At 41.8% G+C, this 23,738-nt stretch overlaps 1 protein-coding gene across 1 annotated transcript in view; it reads left to right on the top strand.

Annotated features, from left to right (window-relative positions):
• Positions 1 to 23,738, top strand: part of MRPS31 (mitochondrial ribosomal protein S31) — a 64,130-nt gene extending 40,392 nt beyond the window's left edge. Inside the window, exon 7 of the mRNA XM_045475039.1 lies at positions 23,674 to 23,738. Coding sequence (XP_045330995.1) covers positions 23,674 to 23,723 — 50 coding nt within the window. The 3' untranslated portion in view covers positions 23,724 to 23,738. The remainder of the gene's footprint in view (positions 1 to 23,673) is intronic.

Below are 23,738 nucleotides of genomic sequence, written 5' to 3'. Positions count from 1 at the left end.
ATAAACATTAAAAAAAAAAAAGATCTGTGTAAAAAAAATAATAAAAAATTAAAAAAATAAAAATTAAAAAAATACTTCAATAAATGCTGTCGAATGTAAAATACAATAAAATGACAATAGCCAAAAGGTGGAAACAATCCAAATGTCTGTGAACAGATCAACACAATGTGACATATATGTCCAATAGAATAGAATTCAGCCCTAAGAAGGGCTGAATGGACGAACCTTGAGGGTATTATGCTAAGTAAAGTAAGCCCGACACAAATGGTCACATCCTGTAGGTTTCCGCTTACGTGATATACCTACAATAGTGAAGTTTATAGAGACAGAAGGTAGAATCGTGGTTGTCAGGGGCTGCAGCAGGGAGGGAGTGGAGAGTTATTACTTAATGGGTACAGAGTTTTTGTTTGGGAAGACGAAAAAAAATTCTGGCTAACGGTGATAGTAAGTTGTGAATGTACTTAATAGCACTGAGCTAGGCACTTAAAATGGCTAAGGGGTAGATCTTACTACAATAAAACTTGTATAATAAAGTGCAGACCATGAGCCTCATAAAGATACTCCAGGGGCACCTGGCTGACTCAGTGGGTAGAGCCCAGAGCCTGCCTCGGGTCTTCTGTCTCCCTCTCTCTCTGTGCCTCCCCAGTTCATGCTTACTCTCTCTCTGTAAAATAAAAAAAAAATAGCCTGGGTGGCTCAGTCGGTTAAACATGTGACTCGTGACTTCGGCTCAGGTCATGATCTCGCGGTTCGTGAACTGATAGTGCAGAGCCTGCTTGGGATTCTCTTTATCCTTCTGTCTCTGTCCCACCCCTGCTCGTGCTCACTCTAAATAAATAAATAAATAAATAAATAAATAAATAAATCTTTAAAAAATTAAAAGCAATAAAATAAAAACAATAAAATAGGATGCATAAAATGAAATCCAATTATAAAAAGATACTCCAAACATTTGAAGGAGGAATGCTCTGTTCTCAAGCCACAGAGGACCACATAACATCCCAGGAAAAGACCACATGTTAGCTAAAGGTGCAGGAAAGGGGAAGGGGTATGGTCTGGTGACTGAGGTCAGTAGAGGGGATTGCTCTGTTCATACGAGTCTCTGGGTAATTACCATCCTCATTATCATGGTTAGTGTCCCGGCTACCATCGTAAGAGAAGGGTCCTTCTCAACCGACTGGCCTGGTGCGATGCCCCTCACATATATTATCTCACTGAATTTTTGGAACATCTTCTGAGGTAGGTATTACTCCCATTTGCAGGAATTTAATAAAATTTCCAAGGTTGCCAATAAATGATGCAGTCAGGATTTAAATCTTAGATAGCAACTCCAAAACGCAAGTATTTTTCCAGTACCCCTTAGGAGTAGATTTTAGGAACAATTACATGGATAATCTGGAGTAAAGGGAATAGGAATTTCTTCATTAGGGTTTAGTGAGATGTACCAATGGGATGACGGCAAACATAGGAACTTTGGAATGGTAGTTAATGTTTAGACGAAAAATCATTAAAGAGTTTAAAGAGTGGACATAACAGTGCAATCAAAGAGTTCCTGGAGGCTAATTGGTAGGGCTCTTTGGGACAGATTAAGGGGGGAAACATTAAAGCCAGAAAGCTCAGTGGAACAAATGCCACAGTGGCCACAATGAAAAAAGAATTTTAAAAATGGGCTGGTAAGTGAGAAGCAGCAAGTGGAAAGGGAAGTAACTTTTCCAGTGTCGTTATGGGCACACGGAAAATTGTTCTTCTAGACTAGTCACTTTGTGATAACCCAGAGGTCGGTGACTTAGGCCACTGGTTTTTCTGACTTGGAGTCTGTCTCTATCCCCTATACCGTCACCAACAGGGACCAGGGAACGAAGAGAAAAGAAAGGAGCTGGTGTGCCATACTTCTGACTGCTGATAACGCTTACATAGGAAGGGAGTCTGCAATGTCCGAAAATGAACTTTCTGATTTGAATGGGTCGAATTTCACCATGTGAAAGTAGCTCATTGCTATTCATTACTGTGTCACATCAAGAGATTTCAATGAGATTAAGATCTTTCAAAGAGAGCTCTTTATTAAACTTTCTGAGCTATTACAGATTAAGGCTCTGATTACCTCCGCCACATAAATAGATTTTGGTTAATGTGTTGACATACTGAGCCACAATCTGGCATTTATATTTTGGCAAGTGACTTCTAGGCCAAAGTTTGTTAGCCTCACTTGAAGGGGAAGGCCAAGCCAAGTTGGGAATTATGAAGAACAAAGCACGGATTCTCAAGTTGAGAAAGACAAATATCTTCTTCTAATTCTCCCACTGGATAGGTGTGGGAAATTGAGGCCCAGAGGGAGTAACTTGCCAGTGATTTTGCTGTTCATTTATGGCAGAGCGGAAACAAGAGCCTCAGATCCCAGATCAGGGACGTGTCCGCTCTGTCATACATTAGTTCAAGTTGGTAAGATTTATTTTCTGAATGAACAGCAGGGACTCAATAAACTCAGAAGATGACAGAAGAGGGGTGCCTGGGTGGCTCAGTCGGTTAAAGCTTCTGACTCTTAGGGCGCCTGGGTGGTTCAGTGGTTAAGCGGCCAACTTCAGCTCAGGTCATGATCCTGGTCCATGAGTTCCAGCCCCATGTTGGGCTCTGTGCTGACAGCTCAGAGCCTGGAGCCTGCTTCGGTTTTGGTGTCTCCCACTCTCTGCCCCTCCCCTCCTCACACTCTGTCTCTCAAAAATAAATAAACATCAAAAAAAATTTTTTTTTAATTTTTTAAAAAAGCCTCTGACTCTTGATTTCCGCTCAGGTCATGATCTCACGGTTTGTGGATTCGAGCCCCGCATCCGGCTCCACGCTGACAGTGCGGAGCCTGCTTGGAATTTTCTCTCTCCCTCTCTCTTTGCCCCTTCCCTGTGCGTGCGCTCTCTCTCTGTCTCAAAATAAATAAATAAACTTAAAAAAAAAGAAAAAATTAAAAATAAAATTTAAAAAGACATTTCAGTATTTTTTGAAAGCACGTAGTTTAGATATAAAGTTTAGATAAAGAGTTTAGAATAAGATTCAAATCCTCTGCACTGCCATGATCAGGAGGATGTGGCATTTTTTTTAATAAGATTTTTTTTGATGTTTACTTATTTTTGAGAGAGAGAGCATGCGATGAGAGAATGGGGAGGGGCTGAGAGAGAGAAAGAGAGAATCTCAAGTAGACTCCATGCTGTCAGTGCAGAGCCAGATGGAAGGCTTGAACTCATGAATCGTGAGATCATGACCTGAGCCAAAATCAAGAGTCAGACGCTGAACCAACTGAACCAACCCAGGTGCCCCAGGAGCATGTGTTTTTTTAATGCGCACTATGAAAAGTAATCTTCAGATGAGGCTTATTCTTATTTGTAACTAACATTTTTATTTTTTTCTAAAATAATTTTAGACCAACAGAAAAGTTGCTAAAGTAATATAGAGTTTACATACATCTTCATCCAGCTTCCTCCCAATGTCAAAATTTTATATAACCATAATTCACGATCAAAATCAGAAAATGGACATGGATCAATACTATCAGTTAAACGACAGACTGTCTTTGAGTTTCACCATTTCCCCCCTTGATGTCCTTTTCGTGTTCCAGCCTAGAACCCAAGATCTCATGTTGCATTTAGTTCCTGCGTCTTCTTAGTCTCCTCCAATCCGTGCTGGTTTCTCAGTCTTTGCTTGTCTTTCATGGACTCTTTTGAGGAGTACTTGTCAGCCATTTTTAGAATATCCTTCAATTTGAGTTTGTCCAATGTTTTTCTCATGGTTGGAGTGAGGTTACAGGCTCGGAGGAAGAACATATCAGAGGTGAAGTATTCTTCTCGTTACTTCATATTAGGGGTACACGATGTCAACATGACTTAGTACTAGTGAAGTTTGATCACTTGGTTAAGGTGGGATCTGACCAGTTTGCCAACTGTAACGTTACGATTTTTCTCTTTGCCATGATAACTATCTTGGAGAGGTGCTTTGAGACTGCTAACATCCTATCTCCGCAAACCCTTGCCTGTTGATTGTAACAGCCATCTGAGGTCTAGCCTGCAGCAAGATGGTCTAATGGGGATTCTATATTTTCCTCATTCCTTCTACATTTAGTAGTTACAGTTCTTCTGAGAGATGAGTTGGCCTTCTCTCTCACATTTATGTATTCAATTATTTACATCAGGATGAACCTAGGGATATTTGTTTTCTTTTATGGCTTATAATCTAACACTATTATTATTTACTTCTTATTTTTTTAGTAAAAGGCAAAAGATTTATTTGATCTGAAGAGAAACCAAAGTATTAACACCATTATTATTTATTTGTTTCTCAAGTTGTTCTTCCTTTAGCCTTTGGAAGCTTTCTCGGGTTGGCTCTTGTGTCCTTTTGCCATGTTCCCATCCTTTTAAAGTATTTCCTTGTTGTCTGGTACCGTAAGATGCTCCAGGCTGATCCTGTCCCTGCCCTAGCCCAGAATCAATCATTTCTTTCAGAAACCCTGGTTTCTCTTACTGGAGAATAAAATTTAGAGCCCAAGATGTGCACACCGGGTGGAAGCTTATTCTTTGATGATCGTAAAGCTTACATATCAGAAAATTTACCAGTTATAGGATTGTGCAGCCTTTCAGTAATAATTCCGAAGCAGAGCGGCCAAATATATATGGGTTAGCTTTAATGTGGTTTAAAATGTTCTGCTTGCTCCAAGAGGTGCTTTGGGCATGAATGCCATTTGTATCAAAGTTGGGAAAGTGCTTTTCCTTCCTAAAATGCTCCTTTTCTTTCTTTCTTTCTTTCTTTCTTTCTTTCTTTCTTTCTTTCTTTCTTGAGAAAGAGAGAGAGAGAGAGAGAGAGCAAGTGGGGGGGGAGGGGCAGAGGGAGAGAGAGAGAGAGAGAAGAGAGAGAATCCCAAGCAGGCTCCACACGGGGTCAGCACAGAGCCTGACTCGGAGCTCAATCCCACAACCCCCAGATCATGAGCTGAGCCGAAATCAGGAGTCAGAGGCTCAACTGACTGAGCCACCCAGGTGCCCCATCTTCTTTATTCTTTTTTTTTTTTAAGTATATTTATTTATTTTGGGAGAAAGAGAAAATGCAAGTGGGGCAGGGGCAGAGAGACAGGAAAGAGCAAGAATCCCAAAAAGGCTCTGAACCAGTGCAAAACCTGATGTGGGACTCAAACCCACAAACTGTGAGATCATGACCTGAGTCAAAGACACTTAACCTACTGAGCCACCCAGGCACCCCATCTCCTTTATTCTTTAGTAGAAAGATTAATTTTCTTCTCCTCTCAGTAGCATAGCCTTCTATCTATAATGACAAAGTAATCACATCTTACATTTTATTTATTTATTTACTTATTTATTGAGAGAGAGAGAGAGAGAGAGAGAGAATAAGTGGGGGTGGGGCAGAGAGAGAGGGAGAGACAGAATCTGAAGTAGGCTCCAAGCTGCCAGCACAGAGGCCAATGCAGGGCTTGAACTCACGAACCATGAGATCATGACCAGAGCCGAAATCAAGGGTTGGACACGTAATCGACTGGGCCAGCCAAGTGCCCCACATCTTACATTTTAAATAAGAGAATGGTAAAATGTTCAATCTCATCAATAATCAAAGATATGCAAAGTTAGCAATGTGGTTATTGCCATATTACGAAAATATTAACAAATATTGAAAAGATTGGTAATATCCAGTATTGTTAAGAGTGTGAGAAAGCAGGTCCTCTATGGCACCTTCTTGAGAACAACGGGTAGTGTTGATTGAAATGTGAAACGTACTTTTGTCTTAGCAGTTTCACGTCTGGAAATGGAACTATCAGAGATGTTAGTACAAGTATAAAAAGACATGGGGTGTGTGTGTGTGTGTGTGTGTGTGTGTGTGTGTGTGTGTGTCTGCATTGCTGGGATTGATGAAAAACCGGAGAGACCACTTAAAATGTCATCAAGGGAGGGCTGGTTCTGGGCGCCTGGCTGGCACAGTCAGTGGAGCATGGGACTCTTGATCTTGGGGTTGTGAATTCAAGCCCCCATGTTGAGTATAGAGATTACTTTAAAAAGACCTTTTAAAAACGAAAGAGGGCTGGTTAAAAATACTTTGCACTTACTGTACTGTGCAGCTGGGGAGAGTTGTGGAAGACTTCCTAGAAGCCTGTTTAAGTTGTGAACTAAAAACTTAATAGGGTACACCTGACTGGCTCCGTTGGTAGAGTGTGTGAGTCTTGACTTCAGGGTTGTAAGTTCAGGCCTCATGTTGGGTGTAGAGATTACTTACAAATATCATCTTAAAAAAAAAAGAACAACTAGGAATAGACCTTGTGAAGTGTGTGTGTGTGTGTGTGTGTCGGAAGTGAGGAGAGGACATTCAAGAAGAAGCTGTAAAACATAGGGTAGGAAAGAAGGTTTTTTCCAAGACACAAAGATTGAGATGGAGTGATAGGGGAGTGGCTTAAGAAGGGACCAGGCAGGGGTGCCTGGGTGGCTCAGTCAGTTAGGCGTCCGACTTTGGCTCAGGTCATGATCTCACAGCTTGTGAGTTCGAGCCCCATATCGGGCTCTGTGCTGACAGCTCGGAGCCTGGAGCCTGCTTCGGATTCTGTGTCCTCCTCTCTCTCTCTGCCCCTCCCCCACTCTGCCCCTCCCCCACTGGTACTCTGTCTCTCTCTAAAATAAACACTAAAACAAGAAAAAAAAAAAAAGAGTAGGCTGCTTAACCAACTGAGCCACCCAGGCGCCCCACCTCGCAGCTCTTTTCTTCTTCATGTTTAGCACAGACTGGTGTTGAATAAACAGCTATTGAATGAAATACATTTGACCTTTAAACAACACAGGTTTGAACTGCGGGGTCCACTTCTACGTGGAATTTTTCAATAAATGTAGTACACTTTTGTAAATGTATTTTCTCCTCCTTATGAGTGTCTTTTCCTTTCATCCTTTTTTTTTTTTTTTTTTTTTTTTTTTGGTAAGCTTTCTGACCAATGTGAAGCTTGAGCTCACAACCCTGAGGTCAAGTGTCCCCTGCTCCACTCAGTGGGCCAGCCAGGTGCCTCCCCCTTTTTCCTTCCTTATGATTTTCTTAATCACATTTTCCTTTCTCTAGCTTAATTCATTGTAAGAACATGTACTATATAGATAACATACAAAATATGTGTTAATCAACTGTTTATGTTATCAGTGAGGCTTGGCTCAGCAGTAGGCAATTAGTATGTTTTTAAAAAATATTTCTAATGTTTATTTATTCATTTTGAGAGAGACAGACAGAGAGAGCCGGGGAGGGGCAGAGAGAAGGAGAGAGAGAGAACCCCAAGCAGGGTCCGTGCTGTCAGCACAGAGCTCGATGTAGGGCTCGAACTCACACACCATAAGATCGTGACCTGAGCTGAAATCAAGAGTCTGACACTTAACCCACCCAGGTGCCCCTAAGTTTGAGGAAGTCAAAAGTTATATGTGGATTTTCATATACATATACCGGGTTGGTGCCCCTAACCCCCAAGTTGTTCAAGGCTCAGCTATATTCAACTGTCTATCGTTGGAATGTAGGGTCTCAACCTGAGGTCAGGGTCTTTTTAAGAGAGGAGGTGTTGGGGCGCCTGGGTGGCGCAGTCGGTTAAGCGTCCGACTTCAGCCAGGTCACGATCTCGCGGTCCGGGAGTTCGAGCCCCGCGTCGGGCTCTGGGCTGATGGCTCAGAGTCTGGAGCCTGTTTCCGATTCTGTGTCTCCCTCTCTCTCTGCCCCTCCCCCGTTCATGCTCTGTCTCTCTCTGTCCCAAAAATAAATAAACGTTGAAAAAAAAAAAAAAATTAAAAAAAAAAAAAAAAAAAGAGAGGAGGTGTGTCTGCGAAAGAGTTGAGGGTGGGGGAGTGTCTGTGAACTTAGGAAAAAATATCCTTATTTCTTACTTACCTCTAACAGAAAATTAGCATTTCCTTCATTTATTAATGTGTACATCCCAACACAGTCTGTTTTTAAAAAAATTTTTAGTGTTTTATTCATTTTCTGAGAGAGAAAGAGAGAAAGAGCAGAGGAGGGGCAGAGAGAGAGAGAGAGAGAGAGGGAGACACAGAATCCGAAGCAGGCTCCACGGCCCGGAGCCTGATGTGGGGCTCGAACTCATGAACCACGAGATCGTGACCTGAGCTGTAGTCAGACGTTTAACTGACTGAGCCAGCCAGGCGCCCCCCAACACAGTCTTAATAGCAGTACTATGACTTTGTCACCCACAGAAGTCACAGCTATTTTCATATCCCATTAGAATGTTGTTGCAGATATCTCAAAATATAATTTATGCTCATTACTATTTGAAAATTACAGTAATTATTAGACCTGCCACTAGATCTTATTATTTAATGTGTCAATAAAGTAAGACTCTTATTATTATATTGCATTTCAAAAATATTTTGATAACTATATTTCCACATAATTAGCTCTTTTATAATCCTATATATTTTAGTGTACGCATTTTAAAACATTATTCTGAGAGGAAGTCTAAAGAAAAGGTCCATGGTACAAGTGGTTAAGGACCCTACTCTGAGGGGGGCGCCTGGGTGGCTCAGTCGGTTAAGCATCTGACTTGGGCTCAGGCCATGATCTCGCAGTCCGTGAGTTCGAGCCCCGAGTCGGGCTCTGTGCTGACAGCCTAGAGCCTGGAGCCTGTTTCAGATTCTGTGTCTCCCTCTCTCTCTGACCCTCCCCCATTCATGCTGTCTCTCCCTGTCTCAAAAATAAAATAAACGTTAAAAAAAATTTAGAAAAAAAAAACCCTACTCGAAGGGCATAGCTTATACAAAATTTATACTACACTCTCCATGATAAAGTATCGTAATGGAAATTGCAAGTATCATAACCCAACACCCTTCCTGTCAAATAGGTACCACTTTTACTCTCCCCATCCCCCAACTCGGTACATTCTGGTCTCTTTCTACTGTCTTTAGTTGGACAAATCCCTTGCTCTAATGTTTTCAATTCTTACTTCCATAAGAACAATTATTAAATATAAATAGCCAGGCTGACCCTCTCTGAGCCCTAATCCTGTAGTAACAACTGTCTTTATTTCTTGTGGTGTGCCCAACATTATCTCAAGTTCTCCATCTTTCTCTGCCAATTACCTCTTTTTCCTAATACAGTAAAACCTTGGTTTGCAAGTATAATTCATTCTGGAAACATGCTTGTAATCTAAAGCACTTGTGTATCAACGCGAATCTCTCCATAGAAATAATGGAAACTCAGATGTTCATTTCACAACCCAAAAATACTCCTATAAAAATGATTACACTATTGCAATATGATACTAAATAATAAAGAAAATACAAAACATAAAGAAAGATAAATCAAACCCACCCTTACCTTTGAAAACCTTCATGGCTGGTGTGAGGGAGACGAGAGAGAGGAAGGTTATTATGTATGACTTTCACTATCAGTAACAGAATCACTCCGATCTATTGGCTCAATGGAATCTTTTTTTTTTTGTGCAACTATAACAAGGAACCTACCCAGTCACACTTGCTTTTGCCTCCTCTTGAGGATTTCGTGGACATGTGAAATCGCATTGTCTGTCATTAAACAGACTCATCACTTGCACTGCCACAGCCTTATTCCCACATTTTACACAACCCAACTCTATGCATTTATGCAATAAATTTATGTGTAAATAAATAAATAAATAAATGTACGTGTATGTATACACATATGCATATATGTGCATGTATGCATACATATATGTATGCATACACCCATGTTTGTGTATATATATACATACATACATTTATGTATATATAAATTATAATAGATATATGCATTTTATTGCATACATTTTACGCAACCCAAGGTTTTACTGTATTTCTCTTCTCTTCTTCTCCCAAAGGCAAAATGCACCTGTCAGCTCTGCGTGTTTTGTCTAGTTGGCCAACAAAACACATTAATTCTCCTAGACCTCTGAGTTTCACTGCATCGAATTGTCTGTATAATGATTTATTTTAAAATACTTTAGTATTAACAGTGTGTGATGTATGGGTGTATAAATTAACTTTAATCTACACCCTAGAGGCTGTGCACATTGAAGTACCCTAATTAGGAACCCACTCTCTAGGAGAGAGATTAGTTAGCATTTGAAGTACCCTAATCAGAAATTCATTACTTGAGGTAGTTATGCAAACACTTCAAATCCATCACTGATTTACAGATGAAATGATATAATGCCTGGGATTTGCCTCAAAATAATCCAGGAGGTGGGGCAAATAGGTAGGGATGTGGATTGAAACAAGATAGACTTTGAATTGGTAGTTGTTGAAACTGGTGATAGGTAATGTGGCGATGGGTTGTTAACATTATATGTATTTTGTATATATTTCAAACTTTCCATAACAAAAACTTTTGAAATATATCATACTTGCAATCTATACCGGGGTTTCTGTCTAAAGATAACAGACGGAACACATGCCATCTACCTTCCTTTCTGAAACCTCACTAAATGACTGTAAAAGGATTTTTTTTTTCTTTAAAAAAAAAAAAAAAAAAAGAGGCCAGGGGCCCCTGGGTGGCTCAGTCGGTTAAGCATCCAACTTCAGATCAGGTCATGATCTCACTGTTCGTGAATCCGAGCCCCGTATTCGGTTCTGTGCTGACAGCTCAGAGCCCAGAATCTGCTTTGGATTCTCTGTCTCCCTCTCTCTCTGCCCCTCCCCTCCTCGTTCTCTCCCTCTCTCCCTCTCTCCCTCTCAAAAATAAATAAACAACTTTAAAAATAATAATAATAAAAAGAGGCCTAAGTGCATGAAGTTGGACAGAATGGAAGAAGAGACGAAAACATTTTGGAGGCTGGATGGACAATGGGTGAGTGATAAGGTATTAGCAGACCAGGAAAATGGGACCAACCTCTTTTATGCTACAGAATCTACCCACTTCCCCCAATCGGTGGTTGATTGCACCAGATTTCTCTGGAGGTGAGAGTAGAAGGAAACAGGTAAAGTAAGGAAGATTGGTTGAAAATCTGTTTAAGAAGCCAGGTGGGGCGCCTGGCTGGCTTGCTTAGTCGGTAGAGTATGTGACTCTTGATCTTAGGTTCATGAATTTGAGCCCCACATTGGGGGTAGCGTTCACTTAAAAAAAAAAAAAAAAGACAATAACAACAAACACTGGAAGCTAGGTGCCTGTCTCACCTACCTCCGGAGATGTGTTCCAGAGAAAGTAAAACAAAAGGTTTGGGCAGGAAGATACCAGGCTTTGGTAAGAGGTACTGTACCAATAACAGAAATTAAATGAAAACTCCCTAAAGGTCTAGATCTCTCCTCTGAAGATATTGAGATGCTTCTCGTGTTATCCGTTTCACCTTCCTGAGGGAGGCTTCCCTGGGAGCTCTTCACCTGCTCTGGACTGGTTGTGCAATGCACATGGTGAATACCGCTATCCTGGGATCTCTGTTCATGTCTTCCTAAGGGCACTTCTCTCCTATGTTGCTTATATTTCTTCCTATATTGCTTACATACTCCTCTTTCTTAGTTTACTTCATCTCTTGCTGAAGCGCCTCCTTCAATAACTTTCTGAGGGAGTATTGGTTAGTTCTTGCTATAACATGCTGCATAACAACCAGCCTCAAAACCTTAAGGGGGCACCAGCGCCCAGCATGAGGACTGGATGCAGCTGCGCTTCCTTTAAACTAGTAATCCTGATAGGTTATGCGAATCACCTGGGATGTTGCTTAATGCAGATTCCTCCCCCCCCCCCCCCCCACCCCGGCCGGCATATTGGAGCCAGTTAGGGAATTTGACAAAAATACAAATGCTGCCGATTCAGCCCCAGAGACTCTGATTTCAGAGGGTCTGATGTGAGGCTCGGGAATCTGGAGTTTTAACAATACTCCCTCTCCCCAGATGATTCTGAAATACAGCCAGGAGTCATGGGAGCAACACATTAGCAATACTACCAATTAATTCAACTACTTATTATCTTTCCATTGATATTGACCTTTCCTATGTTCAAGATACTTCCTGTTATTTACAGGTCTACTGTGGGAGATGAAAGTGAATAAATTATGATCCCTAACTACAATAGCTTCATTCTGGAGTGAAAGACAGGCATGCAAATAATTACCTATAAAACAATACTCATCAGGGGCGTCTGGGTGGCGCAGTTGGTTAAGCGTCCGACTTCAGCCAGGTCACGATCTCGCGGTCCGGGAGTTCGAGCCCCGCGTCAGGCTCTGGGCTGATGGCTCAGAGCCTGGAGCCTGTTTCCGATTCTGTGTCTCCCTCTCTCTCTCTGCCCCTCCCCCGTTCATGCTCTGTCCCTCTCTGTCCCAAAAATAAATAAACGTTGAAAAAAAAATTAAAAAAAAAAAAAAACAATACTCATCAGAGCTCAGTATATTTTAACCCAATCAGATTATGTATCCTTCCAATTATACCACACGTATGTACCGTATATATTTATTGAGTGCCTACTTTGTGCTAAGTACTATATAGTTTGAACAGTTGACACTCCTCCAAATCCATATATGAATTTTGGGGACATGGGCGGATTTGGGGGGGGGGGTTAATTGCAATCTGAATCATGATTTCCGGTTCTGATGTGGTATCCTTTTTTTTTTTTTTGAAAATCAGTTAATTCTCTATTTTACTGCAGGTGATATATGGACATTTCAGGACATTAACTTAAAATTCTATCTAAACTCACTGTGAAATGGTAGCACCCCACTCAGAGGATATTTGGGAATGTGTGTGTCAGGAGGATAGTTTTTGATTTTTTGGTTGTCACCATCACTCTCAGGGGATAGTAGTGTTACTGGGGCGGTGGGGGGGGGGGGCAGCACTACTAAATAAACACCTTGTAATACACAGGACAGTCCAGCGTGTTGAACTGCCCCAAATGCCTATATTTCCCCTGCGGAAATACAGTGGCAGCATATTTCTTTCTTTCTTTCTTTCTTTCTTTCTTTCTTTCTTTCTTTCTTTCTTTCTTTCTTTTTAATGTTTCTTTCTTTATTTATTCAGAGAGAGAAAGAGTGTGTGAGCAGGGAGGGGCAGAGGTCGAGAATCCCAAACAGGATCCACATCGTCAGCACAGAGCCCCAGGCGGGGCTCAATCTCACAACCTTCGAGATCATGACCTGAGCCAAAATCAAGAGTCAGACGCTTAACCGACTGAGCCACCCAGGGGCCCCTCTTTTTTTTTTTTTTTTAATTTATTTTTTTAAGTAAACTCTACTGCCAACGTGGGGGTTGAACTCGCAACCCCAAGATGAAGAGTCATATGCTGTACAGACAGAACCAGCCAGAGGCCCATCAGGTCCTTTTTCTTGATTCCCCAACTTGGGAGACACTGACAGCCCAACCCCAGGTATGCTGGGCTGCCCAGCCTCCTTTCCCAGTGTTGTATCCAGCACAGGTGGTGAAAGGATCAAACCTCTGATCTCTCTCAGTCCTCACCACCTTTGCAAATACCAGCTCAGCATATTCAAGTCTGTGACATCATCCTATAATCTATAAGCACCCAGTGGGCTAAATCCAGATTTAGGTAAGAGGGGTTCCCCTAATGGAAACATAATTTACTGGAGCATAGTCCTACAAGAAGATAATAGCAGAACACTTTGCATTTCTTCCTGAAGCATCACATTCCTGTCTCCTCTAGAAAAACGAGGATGAATTTGCTTCTCTGTGCATAACTAAAAGAACCCAAAATAGATCACACACTTTCTCGAGTGATTTCGTTTTTAAAAACATGGTGTTGATAGGCTTCTCTTCAACATAGTTCTCCCACCCAACCTCCCCCACCAAGCCTTCCATAACCTTGCTTTGATTAAAAGGCAAACATTTTTAAAGTTTATTTATTTATTTTAAGAGAGAGAGCAGGAGAGAGGCGGAGAGAGGGAGAGAGAGAGAGAGAGAGAGAGAGAGAATCCCAAGCAGTCTCTGTGATGACAGCACTGACCTGGGGCTCCAACCCATGAACCGTGAGGCCATGACCTGAGCAGAAATCAGGAGTTGGACACCCAACCGACTGAGACACCCCAGGTGCCCCAAATGGCAAACATTTTTATTTTTCCACGTGCTATTCCATGTCTGGAGCATAGACCTCCTTCTCTAATTGAGAAACACCTTACCATTTCCAAAAGACACAGCTTAGCAGTAGCTGCTTGGAGATTCCCTTCCAGGATCTCCCTACAGAGCTGGCCCTCATCTCCCCCTTGCCCCCATCGGACAGTGTCAATGCAGCACACGACTCTTAGATCACAAGCACAGGAAACCCAGCCCCATGACAAGCTCCGTCATTGTGTATAAATGATTTCCCACCTCTGTGCCTTAGTTCGCTTATTTGATAGTGATTGGAAAACTTGTTCCTACCCTGTAGGATGGTTGTGATATGTTGTATAAGATGAATAAAGTACCTGGCACATAGGAAGCACGAACCAAATATTAGCCCTTATTCATATATCTCTACTATAGCCTTAAACATTGTGCATAAGCAAGCTTCAGTGAATTTCTTATTGAACAATCACTTAATCCTAGGTTTTTCCTAAGCTAATGGTAGAACTCAGCATAAAGAAAATCAGGGCAGGGGCACCTGGGTGGCTCAGTTGAGCATCCAATTTTGGCTCAGGTCATGATCTCACGGTGTGTGGGTTCAAGCCCGGTGTTGGGCTCTGTGCTGTCAGCTCAGAGCCTGGAACCTGCTTCAGATTCTGTGTCTCCCTCTCTCTTTGCTCCTCCCCACTCACGCTCTGTCTCTCTCTGTCAAAGAGTGAATAAACGTTTAAAAAATAAAAAAAATAAATAAAAAAAGAAAGAAAATCAGGACAGATGGTAGCTATACTTGTGGGGAGCAGAGCAAAATGCATAAACTTGTTGAGTCACTACGTCGTACGCCTAAATCTAATGTAACGTTGTGCGTCGACCCTACTCTAATTTAAAAAAGAAGAAAGTGAAGAAAAAAAATTAGGACAACTGCTTTTTACATCAGGGTTTCCAACTTTCCCGACCTGTAGGAGTTATGCCTTTAAAGCACATTTAAGACCGCATAAGCCGTAGTGTGTTTGTGGGGGATGGTCTATTTTTTACCCTTTCTTCCAGCTAGGTATTACAGTCAAACTATGGAATGCAGACGAAGTTGAACTCCTTCGTGAGAATGATCTGTATGTTAATAGGCTTGCTTATAAAAAAAAAAAAAATCATCCTGTCCCTTCCCCTCCCCTGGAGCTTGAGCTGAGATGTACAGCTCAAATTTATCATGTGCTTCTGACCTTATGAGAAATATAAACCCTGGAGTCAAGTGTGGATTTCCAAGCTGTCTAAGTCCTGTGAAGTTATAACGGGGTAGGTTTGATTTCAGGAGAACTGTCAGTTAAGGCAGCTTTCTCCCTACAGTATGACTAATAATGGTCATTATTAACATTGAAGCCAGAATACCTAGAATTAAGACTTTGGCAGAAATCGAGACACATCGAGACATTCCACAGTTTTGCACCCTTAAGTATATGTCTCAGTGAAACGTCCGCTTCTCACTTAACAGATTTTAAAAGCAAGAGGTGGAAAAAAAGTGACAGAAATAAGAGGAATATGACAAACGTACCTCCAAGGCTCTCCTCCAACGAATTTTAAAATTAAAATTAGGATGAGGATAAAAAGCATGAGAAGATCAGGTCTAGAGGATTTGAAAACAGCTTAGCAAATCCTTGAGGAACTAACAGGAGAGTATTTTAGGCAATTTAAATTTCCTGGGAAGCTTTGCTCCTTGTGAAGACATAATACTCGGAGAGTGTTTTTCACTGTCAGGGCTAATCTTTCAAATCTGGCACAAGGTGATAAGTGAAATGATTTCACTTGGCATATTTTTGACATGAATCTGTCTCTAGTTTCCCTCTGGTTTTGCAAAAACAGGCCCGCCTATCCACAACTAAAGTGGAAACCCCTAAATTAGTGTCTTTCCCCTCCATGGGCCCCTGGGACCCATCGCTGCAGATCAGGCTCCACTTGGCTGTGGAGGGGCGCTTGGACGCTGCCTTAACGTTTTCTCCTCTTCCTTCTGGCTAAGAGTGGACAGAGAGCTGTAGGCCATAGGGGGTCCTTTTTGCCCCAGTTGGGTACATTCTACCCAAACGCAATGAGAAAAAAATGCTTTCTCTGTGCAAATTGATGTTGCAAAATTATTTTACTATCTATAGCAGGGCTTGCTTTATTAAGGACAAAAATCTTTCTCCCATTTTTTTTTTTTTTTTAAATACTTACTTATTTTTGAGAGAGAGAGAGACAGAGCGCCAGTGGGGGAGGGACAGAGAGAGAGGGAGACACAGAATCTGAAGCAGGCTCCAGGCTCTGAGCTGTCAGCACAGAGCCCGACGCGGGGCTCGAACTCACAAGCTGTGAGATCGTGACCTGAGCAGAAGTCAGATGCTCAACCGACTGAACCACACAGAAGCCCCAATCTTTCTCCCCATTTAATCGTCATCCTAGTTCCAAGTCACCACCCACCCTGTTTGCCTCAGTTCCTCTCCCTTTCATTCATAGTCTCTCTTGTGTCATGGAGTGTTTGTCTGTTATCTTTCTAGGGATTTGGGGTTTTATCATAATGGCTATTCATTAATATACTTCCATGATCATCATTGTTTATGAAAACCTGAGGCATAAATTTCCTTTAAAGACTGATTCATTCTCAAAGCCTACTTCCTCCCTTTTCCTCAAGCAGAACAATGCTATTTTTAGATTAATAAAAAAAAGATGCTTCAGGGTTGTGAAGATCTAAGGAAAATTTTCTCTTAATAAGTATATTTATGTATTGAGTAAAATTGACCCAGTTTCCAAAAATGCAACTGATATAGTTTCCCCCCCAAAATGAAAGATTAGACGGAATAAAAAAAATTAATGGAGAATTCAAGACACTTAACGTTAAAGTATGCCTATATTATGAATAATAATGAAAGTTGTGGAGTATTTGTTACCCTTAAGATATTTTAAAAATTAAACAATTTCAGGCGCCTGGGTGGCTCAGTGGGTTGAGCATCTGACTCTTGATTTCAGCTCAGGCCATGATCCCAGGGTCATGCGATTGAGCCCCACATCGGGCTCCTCACTGAGTGTGGAGCCTGCTTAAGATTCTCTCTCTCTCTCTCTCTCTCTCTCTCTGTCCCTCTCCCCCACTCCCACTCTCTCTTCTCTCTAAAATAAATAATTTTAGAAAAATCTTCAAAAGGAATTAAGTAATTTCTAATCATTTAGAATGAACTGGCTCAGTTGATAGAGTATGCAATGCTTTTTTTTAAATGTTTATTTTTGAACAAGATAGATAAAGTGCAAGTGGGAGAGGGGCAGAGAGAGAGGGAGACCCAGAATCCGAAGCAGGCTCCAGGCTCCGAGCTGTCAGCACAGAGTCCAACGAGGATCTTGAAATCACAAACCGTGAGATCATGACCTGAGTCTAAGTCAGATGCTTAACCAACTGAGCCACCCAGGCGCCTGCTAGACCGTGCAACTCTATCTCAGGGTAATGAGTTCAAGCGTCACATTGGGTGTGGAGCCTACTAAAACATTAAAAAATTTCGAGGTGCCTGGGTGACTCAGTTGGTTAAGCACTGACTCCTGATTTTGGCTCAGGTCACGTTCTCACAGTTCATGGGATTGAGCCCTGTGTCAGCACGGAGCCTTCCTGGGATTCTCTCTCCCTCTCTCTCTGCCCCTCCCCTACTCATGCACACACTCTCTCTCTCAAAATAAATAAATAAATTTGAAAAAATTAAACAATTTCTTTAAAAAAAATTTTTTTAAGTTATTTGAGAGAGAGAGAGAGAGAGAGGGCACAGAGAGAGGTGGAGAGAGAGAAAATCCCAAGCAGGCTCAGCACTGACAATGCAGAGCCCAATTCAGGACTCAAACCCCATGCACCATGAGATCATGCCTTGAGCTGAAACCAAGAGTCCAACGCTTAACTGACTGAGCCACCCAGGTGCCCCCAAATTAAACAATTTCTAAAAGGCTGATAAAAGACTTTTTTTTTTTTTTAACTTTTCTCTGGGGTTTTTTTTTTTTTTTTTTTGCAAAACTTTTTTTGCCAATGGACTACTAATGTTACATACCAGTAGGGGGCACTAAAACACTGCTTTTAAACATCATTAAAACTTTTTATCAAAGTGAAAAAAGAACTTTTGGGCAATTTTTCTTTGCCCCTTCTCATTCATCAGAAAACAGTGAAGGACATTGGAAAGGGAGAGAAACATCGTTCAGGTAGAAGATCAAAGCTAGCAAACAACCGTAACTAAGTTTGAAAAGAATCATTTTCTGTGTAAAAGCAGCATAACTATGTTTAGTATGTTCAGTATTAGACTGTCTCATGAACATAAAACTTGATGCTAGCTCTCTGATGCCCCACAATGACTGTAGGCAATTACACACGAGGATCCCCCAAATGGAAACAAATGTCAAGACTCGATTGCATGTGGTCAGTGGCACCTCTTGATGGTCTAGAATATGTAACTTTTTTATTTTATTTTTTTAACATTTATTTTGAGACAGAGAGAGACAGAGCGTGAATAGGGGAGGGTCAGAGAGAGAGGGAGACACAGAATCTGAAACAGGCTCCAGGCTCTGAGCTGTCAGCACAGAGCCCGACGCGGGGCTCGAACTCATGGACCGTGAGATCATGACCTGAGCCGAAGTCGGATGCTTAACCGACTGAGCCACCCAGGCGCCCCTAGAATATGTAACTTTAAAAAATACTAGATTGGAATCGTTTTCAGATAGATGGTAGTTTGGGCCTGGAACATCTAGCTGTCCACTTGAGGAGTGGCAAGAGTGTAGGAAGAATGGCCAGATGACATTCTTGGGTGATGCATGCCATATTTACCTGGGAAGGCTGGACTACTGGGGGCCTTGACTACTGGCTGGGATGACCAGCACCATGAGGTAAATGAACATCTTAAAAAAGTAGAGGGCTCAATTTCTTGCAGTGTGTATTTCTATGAGAACAGAGGTAACATCAAACCCATGCATTTCCCTTTGGCCATGCCACGCAGCTAGAGAACGTGTGCTGTATGTAGCCCAGCCCGAGGCATTTTGTCCTTTGTTCTACAAGTTTTAGTAGCATAGAAAGAAGCCAACAGCACAGGAAAAAAACTCCTATGGCCCTGAATATGTTAAGATTTAGCTCAAATAGGGTGCCCAGCCTGGGGTGCCTGGGTGGCTCAGTCAGTTAAGCATCTGACTCTTGATTTCAGTTCAGGTCATGATCTCACAGATCACGGGCTCGACCCAGCATCAGGCTGTGCGCCTACAGCTAGGAGCCTGCTTGGGATTCTCTCCCTGCCCCTCCCCTGCTCCTGTTTTCTTTCCCTCTTTCTCAAAATAAATAAATAAACTTAAAAAAAACCAAAATACGAGTCCCAGCCTTGCTAGTCTCCTGTGGGGGTAAGCTTGGTGCTCTGTGCCTGCCAAGATGTTAAGAGCTCTCTCCGCAAGATAATTAAGCCTCAACCTCACAGGAGATGAGAGGACAGGAGATGAGAGGGGTTTAGATCCTGACATGGGAGTAGCTACAATAACCGAGCTGGTGGGAAAGCAACCATCTGTAGGGAGTGTCGATTTCAAAAGCGGGTTCTCCGAAGAGTTTTTCTCTTCTCATCCGGAGGAGGCCTGTGCTAAGATCAAGAGTAGAAAGGGAATTGAGTAAATGTTCTCCTCAGCCAAAACAGGTATATGGCAGAGGAATGGACAGTGTTGCTGTGGCCAAGGCTCAGAGATGGGGGTGACTGCCTGACAACTCACATTACTGAGTGCGATTCCATAAGGTCCAAGCTGGGACCTTAGGAAGCCACAGAAGTTCACCTGGAGGGCCAGTGTTTACAACCTGGGTGGACTGGGTCTAACACTCACACGTCCCAGGCCCACTCTGGGGAAGACTGGTGGCCTTAGAGTGCCTCACGGCCACTTGGACCATGGAGGGCAATGAGCCTGAATGCACTCTGGGAAGTTGGGTGTGGGAGGGAGGAGCTTCGGGCCGGTTTAGTAGGATCCCACAAGGCGCTGCCATAACATCTGGTCTTGTGCTTGCCTTATTCAATAAGTTGGCCTTCCATTTCTTTTTCTTAAAAAAATTTTTTAATTTTTAAGCAAATCCTCACCTAATGTGGGGCTTGAACTCACAACCCTGAGATCAAGAGTTGCATGCTATACTGACAGCCAGTCAGGCACCCCAGCCTTCCTTTTCTCTCAGAGCCCCCCTCACCTATGTTTTTCCTCCAAAGACTCTGCTTTTCCTAAAGCTGGTGTTTCTAAGGGCTTTGCAGAAGCCTAGGGGAGGCTAGAGAGAAGGCCCCAGGGGCTAGGAAAAGGTGAGCGAGGACCTCTTTTTCCTCCCATCCTTACTTGCCCACAAAATGGTTTATAGGAGGCAAAGGTGGACCTGTGTGGATGGCATGGTTGAGCCCTCATGGACTGTAGAGGTAAGACCAACTGATAGGGGCTATAAACCCCTGATGGAACTAAGACCACCATGGATTCCCACTCAACAGAGAACCCCTCTAAATATTTTCAAAAGGAATCACAGGCCCTGTAAACACGCCTCCAATGCATGGGGCTAATCCCACCTGCAAAGCACCTTCATCTAATTGTCTGAGCTGACTCCCACAGCAGGTAGGCATTATCTTTCCCATAAAGGGATATCACTATCATTCAGATAAGGAAGCTACCTGGAGAGATAAGGGGCTGAGCTTGAATTCGGATCTTTTAACTTCCCCTCTGACTTCTACCTGATGTGTGCTGGGTTGGTGAGGAAGGATAAGAAGTATTAGATTCCTAATTAAGGAAGCTGTTTAGATTACTGGTGAAGAGCAAAGATTCTCTGGACTGCCTCAGTTAGTATCCCAGGTCTCACACCTGCTAGCTAGGTGACCTTGTGCCAGCGACTCAACCTCCCTGTGCCGCCATTTCCTCACCTGTGAGACAGTAATACTCCCTGCCCCCCCCCCCCCCCACCTAGGGTTTTGTGAAGATGAAATGAGTTTATACAGTACTGTGCTCAGAACAATTACCTGGCATAGTTTTCCTTCGGATGCTGACCATGCTACTTGTTAATAAACCTAACATCAGCCGAATGGATTTGGTCGAGACCTTGGCTCTCAAATTTGTGTTTCATTGACTTAACTGTCTTTCTGGGTTAGGGCCCTTTAGTTCCTCAATGGAATGCTAAAAATCTAACCTAACCGTTGGAAAAACAGAACTGGTCATTTAGTTCAGTGCCTGCCCATACAAAATGCCACAGACTGGCGGGCTTGAACAGCAGAAATTAATTTTCTCACAGCTCTGGAGGCTGCAAGTCCAAGATCATGGCTGATCAAGATCAGCAGGTTTGGTTTTTCAAAGGCCTCTGGCCTTGGCTGGCAGATGCCCTCCTCTCTGTATGTCCTCAAATCATCTTTCCCCTGTGCGTGCACATATGCCTCTGGGGTCTCTCCTGTGTACAAATTTCCACTTAAAAGATTGGATCTGGGACCACCCTAACAACCTCATTTAATTACCTCTTTAAAGACTCTATCTCCAAATGCAGTCACATTCTAAGGTTCTGGGGGCTTCAATATATGGATTTGCAGTGGGGGTTCACAGTTCAGCCCATTACAGATTCATTAAGCAAAAACAAAACAAAAAAATCCAGATGAGGTTACATCAATCAAAGAATGGAACATGTGTCATTTTTTTTTTTTAAGTTTACTGATTTATTTTGAGAGAGAAAGTGAGAGTGGGGGAGGGGAAGGGAGAGAGAGCCCAAAGCAGGCTCCACACTGGCAGCACATAGCCCTCCACAGGGCTCGAACTCATGAGCTGTGAGATCATGACCGGAGCCAAGGTGAAGAGTCAGATGCTTAACCGACTGAGCCCCTATTTTATTTTATATTAAAAAAAATTAGTTTTAAGCAATCTCTACCCTTAACGTGAGGTGTGAACTCACAACCCCGAGATCAGGACTTGCATGCTGTACTGACTGAGCCAGTCAGGTGCCCCTACCCATTATTACTATTTTAATAATTTCTCCATCATGACCCATTTAAAAATAATTTTTCCATTATGACCACTTTAAGAATTTGGTAGCAAAGGTAGCTAAGAAGACCCTTACTAAAAACCAACCTCTATGTCTTTAAATGTTTTGGGATAACATTTACATTACAAATTCCTACGTTGACTGTGTGATTTTATCAACTTTTTTTTTTTTTTTTTTTTAATTTCAGGTCCACCTGACTTCTAATTTAAGAGGTTTCCATGGTTCTCATCAACTTTTTTTTATTAGTGACTAAATTTGCTGTATGTTTTAATTGGGTTGTAAAAGTAAGGTGGCGATTTGTGATCTTTTAATAGAATCCTGGTACGTAACACATAGGAACATGCATGCACACACACACACACACGCGCGCGCGCACACACACTGACATGTCGTTTTACAGCACCACTGCCAAGAATAACTAATCTAGGAATAACTGCAGAATCTGATAATACAGGTGGTATTTCTTTTTAGAAATAATTTGTCTACATGAACAGACATGAGTCCTTTTTCATTTCAAAAGTGAATATTAAAATTAAGCTATTGACTCCTTCCTAAATAAGATTTAAATAGTCTTTAAAAAAATCATACTAAAAAAAAAAAAAAAAAGGATCCAGGACTTAGAAGCCTTATATTCCAAATCTATTTAAGTGGAATACTTACTGTTACTGTTGCTCTGTAGATTTTCTTTTCTTTTTTTGAGCAGGCTGATTTTGTAGGATTTTTGTTTGTTTTCTCTTCATGAGAAAGTCACTTGTGTTCTGTTTCTATGTTTCTTAGATGCAACATCTACCTCTTACAAAATATGTTGAGGTGTCTAAGTGGGTTTAGTTTTTAAGAATTCTATTGTGAAGATGAACCACAAAATACCAAAGAATATATTGTATCAATTCTCTATTGCGATTATTTTAGAGAAATTTTCTCTATTGTTAAAGTTGGGCTGCCTTTTGTGATAACATTATCTGTTGAAGTTGAAGCTGCCAGTAACATCATCAGCTAAACTCCCAAAATGAGTCAGCTAACTTTATTTTTAACTGCTTTTTAATTGTCTGCTGAAACTATCAAGAATAATAAGATTTCTAAGGCATTTATAGCAAAGTTTTGGTATATTAGACCAAATTAAAAGGTGGATCAAGTGTTCCGAATCCTCAAGTCATTTTTATATGTTGTTTTCTTTTTAAACTCAGCTGTAGGGCACGGATAGATAGTAAAAATCCCTGGTTTGAGATTTTTCCTAAATTCGTGCTATGATATTCCATGGGTATTACACACATTATTTCCGAATTCACAAAAAATCGGTTGGATTTGGGCAAACGATGCTCATAACACTCAAATATGAAGGAGCCATCGTAGGCTTTAGAACAAAAGTGAGTGATTTAGAAACTGTATGTTTACCTAAGTTAAAATAATTCTCAATGTAAGAAAAACCTACCCACGAGGTTGTACCGATGTCAAAGAACAAACATTTCATCCCTGTTTCGAAGCACTTTAAGACATTATTTTAATCCTTACCTCATTGAGGTATGTAGGTGGCAAGTCATACCGAGATAAAAATTCAAAATGCACAATAAATTGAACATTGCGTAGGGAATGAAAGACCTTCTCAGTTGATCACGCCTTGTTGATTTTCTGCTTTTCTTGGAAGATCATTGGTGCTTTCACTTTATCATATTTTGCATGTAGGGCCAACAAGCATCACAGCACGCTCGATAAAACGGCTACCAAATCTGTAAGAGAGCCACTACGTC

This window comes from Leopardus geoffroyi, chromosome A1, assembly GCF_018350155.1.
Source record: "Leopardus geoffroyi isolate Oge1 chromosome A1, O.geoffroyi_Oge1_pat1.0, whole genome shotgun sequence".
NCBI lineage: Eukaryota > Metazoa > Chordata > Mammalia > Carnivora > Felidae > Leopardus > Leopardus geoffroyi.
The sequence above is the reverse complement of the archived record's forward strand: the minus strand, read 5'-3'. Positions and strand labels throughout refer to the sequence as shown.